The sequence below is a fragment of the Ascidiella aspersa genome, chromosome 3, assembly GCF_963924565.1.
Source record: "Ascidiella aspersa chromosome 3, kaAscAspe10.2, whole genome shotgun sequence".
In the NCBI taxonomy this organism is placed as follows: domain Eukaryota; kingdom Metazoa; phylum Chordata; class Ascidiacea; order Phlebobranchia; family Ascidiidae; genus Ascidiella; species Ascidiella aspersa.
Window position 1 is genome coordinate 15,266,122 of NC_139449.1, and position 8,127 is coordinate 15,274,248.

The following is an 8,127-nucleotide window of genomic DNA, read 5'->3' on the forward strand; positions in this document are numbered from 1 at the left end:
CCACTGAACACTACGATATTCAAAATATCGCCTTTAATTGTGTAACTACAGCTGATAATTAGTAATTAGTCTACGTAAGTATGTTGTTGCGATCTTTTAAAGTTCATAGCGGTCAGTCAGGCCAAAGCTTAAAAAATAACTGTCTTTAAATATTGTATGTCGTAATTAAGTTTAGATACGAATCGAAACCATTGCGGACGCCCTTGGAAAATAGAAACGAAACACTATAGGGCGTCGCGCCGCACAGAACCTCTAGTGCAGGGGTGGGCAACCTTTTTCTAGTCGCAGGCCAAAACGAAACTTAAAAAGGTCTCTGCGGGCCGCACAAATTGATAACTAAGAATGGTGTTATTAAAATGTTAGTAAAAATGCGAATCAGGCAGGCCTCGTATATTTTTTTTTATCTAGCTCAGTGTTTGCTGTTTTAAGTCAAGGCGCACCTGGCGAGCGAAGCGATCGCGATTTTTTTTTGGTGTACCGATATTTCTTTTAAATTTTTTGCAAGTTTTTATTACATTGTTTTTATTACATTTGCCAAAAATTTTTCGCAATTACGTAGTTAAAATAGTCAAAAAGCATTTAAAATAGACTCGTGTCTAATTTGTGAAAGAGGCGGCGGGCCGAATGAATTACATTCGCGGGCCGTAGGTTGCCCACCCCTGCTCTAGTGCATGTGGTTGTTAACTTTGCGAAAATTATTTTGTCATTTTTTGCTTTTGAACCAGTAACTATAGTGTTAGGCGAAATTTAGCGTTTTGCTTGTGGTGCGAAGCAACCTGCGATGAAACATCCTGCAAGCACATAAAAACAGAATACGAAAAAATAGAGCGCAATTGTCAGTGTTAGGAATTGTCAGTGTTATTTTTTTCACTAAAGTTTTTAAAAAATATTTCGGCTAAAAATCATTGTTTTAAGCGTAAACTGCTTTATGGGTCATTCATTTGTTCATACATGCATAAAACTAAACGACCACTACATTCATTTGTTCATACATGCATAAAACTAAACGACCACTATTATAAAAACTAATGTTTAGGCCGGGTTGGAAAGTACCCGCTCGGCCGCGCTCATAGCCGCGCATTTTATGTAAAATCAACGTAAAATGCGGTCAGTCGCGAAAAATCGCCCAAACGCGCAAAACTTTCGTAGCGCTAACGGTTTTCAGTATAGTTTTCCATTTTCAGTTAAGCAAATTTTACAGATAACTTTATTACAGCCAAGCTGCAAAATTGTCTCTTCCGCGCAAAATCTAAAGTTTTCAATCTCTGATGTTTACGTATAGAAAAGACAGGTTAACGATAACCCAAGAAATGACCCCCCTAGGACGGAAATTTGCAGACGGCGTGCCAACCAATTTGGCGAGTGTTATTTCGTCCTGGCGAGTGCTGATTGATAGCCGCTCGCCAAACTGGCGAGTGTAAATTTTTGCTTAGGAACAACCCTGTAATCTGCACCATTTTTATCTGCACATTCTTTCGAATGACATTTGTCATCCACATTACAATTTTATTCATCCGCACTAGTGTGTACTATCCCACGGGTTAAAAACCACTGCTCTAAAGTCTAAATAAAGAGGGTCATGTTCTGTACTGACTGTCTTTAACTGAGACCGTTGTGACAACGCTTGCTTGGGACGCATGCTTTCTGGTGAAACTAACCAAAACAATTTTTATTTTTGTCTGGCACCAAATTTTGACATTTACCCCTTTAAATGAATAGTAAGAAAGCAGTAATTAGGTGATCTGTCACATCCTGCAGACTTAATAATGACTAGGCCGAGGGTTCCAGTCTTCTCCTGGAGCCCATATAATAACTAATTTGCAAGGTTTATTAAATATAATACCTAAGTACCCCATTTTTACTTCACCAAAGTTTTAAAAAAGTGCCAAAATTAATTTTATTCGAGCTACGTATAGACAAAAAAGTGTCCAAATTAGTTTTATCCGAGCTATGTACGAACAAAAAAGTGCTCTAAAAAAATTAGTTTTATCTGGGCTACGTATAGACGAAAAAGTGCTCAAATTAGTTTTATCCGAACTATGCACGGACATAAAAGTGCCCAAATTAGTTTGAGGAGCTACATACGGACAAAAAAATGGCAAAATTAGTTTTATCCGATTTACGGACAAAAAAGTGCCCAAATTGGTTTTATCCGAGCTATGTAGGGACAAAAAGTGGTTAATAACAACAGAAGTACTAAACCCGAAGTAATTATATTTTTTGCTTTGGCAACAAGTTTTATAGAATTTACAAGTTAGACAAGATGCTTTGTTCAATGGCAAGTAAGCACTGATTAGGTGGTCTGTATATTAACAGACTAAAAAAGGGCCCCTGCCCCAAAAGGGGGCTTTTGCAGAGCCTATTTGGGCACTTTTAGTTTTAATAAATTGGGCACTTTGCCAATTAATGTTCGGCTCTTGCGTAAAATTTTGGGCACCTGCACACAAAGTTAGATGAAACACTAACTAGGATGATTATGTTTTAACCCATAAAATGGAAAATTTTGACCGACCTACGAAGTGTCTTGGTGTATTCTGATATTTTACTAACAATCGGTCGAACAGAAATCAAGTAATTTGGGGGGGGGGGCATTCACACAACTCTTGAAAATGCTTTGTTGATATTTCTGGCAATTTTTTTAAATAGTCAAGCAAACACTTTAGTACAAAGTGAAAACAATTGCAAAAAAATAACAAAAAAGCTAGCATATTACAATCTTTGTTAAACAGGAAAACAAAACATTGTGGTAATTAACAGGGTAGCACAGTAAATTTGGCAGCTGTCAAAATAATACTCACAATTTCGTTGATATGCTCAGCGTAACTAAATATTTGTTTAATGTTCTAGTAAATTGGAAACATTCTGAAATCAATACCTCAGTGTCAAACTGTTTAAGTGTTGATGTTGACACATTTGACTTCTTGCTCCCAGCAGATTCAGATTTGACAAGGTGTGGATTTTGTTCGGACCAACTTGGAATATAGGTAACACCATTCTTCTGTAGTTCATTCAGATAGTACTCAATTATTTCTTTGCCCTTTTTGTAAATTACATACAAAATATTAAAGTTAAAAAGAATATCCAAAAAACTAGTCTTAAACACAAAAGTTGATATTTTTCACTTTGAGTGCAATTTGCTATGGGCTAGGGCTAATTGACACCCATACGAAAGGCCAGAGTGTGCCTTTAGCAATAAATGTTGTTGATATTAGACTTGCATAAAAAGTTCTTAATTTATGGATTTGTGACAAAATATGTTAAACTTTATCAACTGAAGACTGCTTCGTATTTAAGATTTATGATACAAACTTGCAACTGCACTATGAGTTGATCAAATGTATGAAATGTTGTAAACTTGCTTTTTTTTTTTTTAGTTGCAGTCTGGTTGTTAAATCATATTTACTAGGAGAAATGTTTTACTATCCAAATGCAATGAATATAATGGAAACCAGCCTGGTACTATAACTTAAACTGTCACCAAAAAAACAAATTTATTATGGACATTTGTGAAGGGTAAAAATCTTTGTCAATAACCAGAATCAGATCAAAGTACAATTCATTTAGTTAACTTATTAGTAGGGATGTTCAAAGTAGAATCCCAAGGTATTCCAGAATAATAGGTTTTTAATCTAGAATAACGAATCCAGAATAGCGAATCCTAGTATATTTTTATTAAATTATTTAACCTCGATTTTGTTTGGGGAAGGGATTTATCTTAATAAAAAAAATCTCCCATATGTTTAACATTCTTAACAACTGTCATCTGAAGCAGTTGTGTAAACTGTAATATGTCAACCGTCCAGGTTGTTGCCAAAACTTATATTTTTGCCAAGTGAGTACAACGCAACAATTTACACAGAAGTCTTAAGCAATTCGGTTCTGTTTTTTCAAGCATTGTTGGGCCTTAGGGCTTATTTTTTTACTAACGTGATCTGTTATGCAGTCAAATAATGTACTGCAAAGAATACAAAGTTACTATTGACTTAACAAATTCTTGACAACTACACTGCGAATAACTGCATAACCTCGCTGAATATTGGCCTAAAGTTGACCTTAAGTAACCCTATAGCGCATTTTGTGGACGGCCAGCACGTTTTACAACGTAATGTTACTTTTGCAACTTAACGCATTTAGGGAAATTGCGAACTCCACACCAGATATTACACGTTGATTGCTCGCCCAATAACGCTTGATTGACACTTAATTATTAGATAAACGTTATCGCGAGACGCGGTAATTGGTCGCCCGAAAAAACACTGACACTGCACTACCAGGTTATATTTAAAGCAAGCACTGTAAATTGGTCGCCGCAGCGACAGTCCAACATACCACTCGCGTTTGTGCAATTAGGCGCAACAATCCGCGGTAAAACATTAAATTATATCGGTTCCAATTACCCAAAATAAACGGCAGAATTGGATTTGAATCCAAGGATTCAATATTCTACTTTGAACATCCCTACTTAATAGCTGTGTGGATATGAGATTTTCTGATAAAAATATTAGTTAGTGTTGAATCTGAACTATGTTAACTTGTGATTCTATTTGTCCTACCAAGCAGGTAGAGCTTGTAAATAAATGGCGGATTGGATGTTGAAGAACTATGCATATGGACCAAAATACAAAGGCAAATTGAATCATTGATAAAAAACAATTAGATATGGTGGAAATCCACAAACAGCATACCAATATTTTTTGGGAGTGTATTTTAATTCAATATTAAAACCGAATACAATACCTTTTTTATATTAGCCTCGTATTGTTTCATAGCAACTTTTTCTACACTAGACTCAAAACCAAAAAAAGATTTGATTTCCATTTTTGCAGATTGTTCAAAGCAGGTCCAGTTAGGATTATCTGGATGCACCTGTTTAATGATCTGATATGTTATAAAAAATATTCTTTTGTGGAGATCTATTATAAAATGACAGATTCTGTCACTCTATGTTTTAAAACGCCGCTCAAAGTACTATGATTTACTAGAGTATTACATTTATCTATTATTCTTAGAAGGGGTAAGAACCATTGGTGTACTGTTTTTATTTTTTTTTTAAGTTTCTGGTAAATAAAAAAACAAAGTTTGTAAACCATATAGTATAAATAGTATACAAGTTTGTGGCCTTAAAAGAAATTCAGTGAACATCATGAATACTGTTGTATTCTTGTATTGTTCGCTCGAAAAAGTAAAATTGAAAAGGCGTAAGAATAAAAGGCACAAGCTTATATATCTTGGATAATTGGCAATTTACATAGCACACACGAGTGGTACTCACCACAGGCAAAACAGTAAAGAAATGCGGTACAATTAACGAAACACGTGACTGTAAAATGCGAAGGACAGTAAACGAAGCGGGACCACAACAAATACTTTGGCAAACTGAGATTTTGCCAAAAGGAAAATTCTATTGGCAAATCATATAATTTGTGGCAAGCTGTATGATGATTTACAATTTACATGTGCTTTTACACAAGAAAAATCAATACAAGGTAGTTATTGTCCAACGCCACTAAAACACAGTGATTCATGAAAATTTAAATGTGATCAACTAAATACAAGGTTAAGATTTTGCACTCGCCTTTTGGCCAATGCGAGAAATTGGCAAGCGCCTAAAGTTAAAATTAGTTGTTCTTTTTAGACCGACTAGTCACTTTGTTACCCTGCGATCTTAAATGTCAAAGATTAAAGGCCCAATATTGCTTACATCACATACAGGGGCGTATCCAGAATATCAAAAAGATGGGGTCACTCATTTTTTAGGGAATTCCCCTATTTTCTATCAATGAATAATGACGTCATAAAAAATAATCAGACACAACCAATTATGCAAAGCGAACACCTGCATTGAAATCGCTTAGTGTGCAATCATTAACTTCAGATGAAAAACTATACCAAGACGATTAAATATGTGTGATTGATTTAACTATCAGCAGTGCATTTTTCTAAGTTCCATGTTCGGGACCACGCTAAATTGCAAGCACGTCTCTCGCCACCTGCAATACTAAACAAAGATCGGCTAAACGAAGTTCGATTTTCCCGGGAGTTATTATGCCATAATTAGCACAATATCTGAGCCGAGCAGTGTGCCAAATCAGCTAAAATACAAGCTGCGTTTAAGGGAAAATACGGTGTGTCAATTAAACACTAAACAAGATATGCCTATAGAGAATAATTTTGCAGTAACAATCATTACATAAAAAAGGCCACTTTGAAAGCCACAGTCGAGAATCTGCTTCAGTTAAAAAAATGCTGTTGTTACACCAACATCACATATTAGCGCGAACAGTAAGGGACATTAGCTGCGCCTAACTCTAAGTTTTTAACGATAAAAAAAGTAAGGCTTTACTTTGCGTTGTGAATTTTCCAGTACAACCTTGCTAATCAGCTAACCTGAATGAATAACGAAAGATGAAAGAGAAAAAGTAACCTGTGTTAACGGTCAACAAAACAGGAGACAAAAGCGGTGTTTGTGTGTGATTTTGGTTTCACATTAGCTTAAGACGCATGACCTATTTACATTAAACACATTGAGGATGGTGAGTAAAACTCTGACAAAAACGATAATATCACTAACAAAAAGGGGGGTCCGGACACCCACCCCCTCTCCCCCCTGGGTATGCCACTGATCACATATGATATATATAATCTTGAACAACTACAACAACAAATTAAACATTGCACATGGTAAAAGTTTCATGCATTTTAAACAAAACTGATTGGAAACATCATTTATCAAGCAAAGAAAGTATTGAAACCTTAAGTTAAATATATCTTACTCCACATATAAACTTATGTCATGTTTTAAGCAGAGCTGTAAATAAAAAAAAAAAATGAATGTCAAATTAATGTTGGCTGTGAGTGGTCGGATGTAACAATTACTAAAAGGTATACAACACTTACACTGTAATGACAGTATTCATTGACAACAATCCTGCTTGAGAATGTTTCATTATATGCAGAGATATTAAGTGTCCTTTCCTTTCTATTAAGGGCATTTTTTTGGACAAAATAAACAAACTCAAATCCAACAACCTTTAATAAAAAACATGTAGTTATTGTTTTAATTAATTATTGCTTTGTGTCCACTAAATCTTACCCTCTTCAGCAATCTAGGACAGTCAATGTTCAATTTGCACCTTCTTTCAACAACATGAGTAGACTTATCTTCATCTTCAAATTCACTTAGTATGTCACATCCAACAAACACTGGAATCATCTCACAAGTTGGAAAGCGCTTTTCATATGCCTGAAAAAATAGCTACAAGCAATAAAACTGATGTTTCTTATTAAGTATTTAAACAATTAGACACCCACCGCCATAACCATTTCAAAGGGATGTTTATAAACCCGAACAGGTGATTGATAATCCTGTACCATTTTTCAGTTTCCAGTTATTTTAATACAGTAAAACAAACATAAAATAAACTGAAACAAAGTAGACTCAAATATTGAATACGTCGTAAATTTAACCAATTTCATTCATATTTGTAGCCCTTTTATGAAATACAATGACCTGATTTTTTACATCGTTTTAAATTTAATTAAGTAATATTTTAAAAAGTAAAACACTAACTAAATCATATCATCCATGTGAACTTGTTTTATAGTATTGCTTTGGTGCCTGCTAGAAAATTTTAGGAGTACACACCATTTCATCCAAGCATGTAATATGACCATCGTTGCAAAAAGAAAAGTCTATAATTTATAGTATGCTGTATTTTACGAATGCATTTTGCTCTCTTTACCTTTAAAAATCACTGCATGTATATATTATATACAATCTATTTTTAAGATCCCTCAATACAAGATGCCACACATAAGGTAAAGTTGGCAAAAATTATAGTTTAAAAGTGTTTCTCAACCTTTTTTGTACAACTACCCATTGAACTCAACAGATTATTATCATATAACTTTAACTTGTATGCGTTTTTGTTGCTTAAAAAAGATAAATTATAAGGATAAGATAGTTAAAAATTAACTGCACCAAAATTATGCACGCAAAAACATTTAATTGCACTTCAATGTTTACTTTACACCCGGTATGCCTTCTGTAACTGAACAGTGCACAGTTTAGGCTTTTCTTAAGCAATTCATGTGCACATGTACACCAAAATCCCACAAAAAGTTCAA

The 8,127-nt window shown here is 34.6% G+C and overlaps 1 protein-coding gene across 1 annotated transcript in view; it reads right to left on the minus strand.

The window, feature by feature from the left end:
• Positions 1 to 7,423, minus strand: part of LOC146160360 (SEC14-like protein 1) — a 29,722-nt gene extending 22,299 nt beyond the window's left edge. Inside the window, exons 1-5 of the mRNA XM_083383380.1 lie at positions 7,312 to 7,423; positions 7,094 to 7,243; positions 6,898 to 7,029; positions 4,738 to 4,866; positions 2,876 to 3,037 (exon numbers count right to left, since the gene is read on the minus strand). Coding sequence (XP_083239506.1) covers positions 2,876 to 3,037; positions 4,738 to 4,866; positions 6,898 to 7,029; positions 7,094 to 7,243; positions 7,312 to 7,374 — 636 coding nt within the window. The 5' untranslated portion in view covers positions 7,375 to 7,423. The remainder of the gene's footprint in view (positions 1 to 2,875; positions 3,038 to 4,737; positions 4,867 to 6,897; positions 7,030 to 7,093; positions 7,244 to 7,311) is intronic.
• Positions 7,424 to 8,127: the final 704 nt, after the last annotated feature.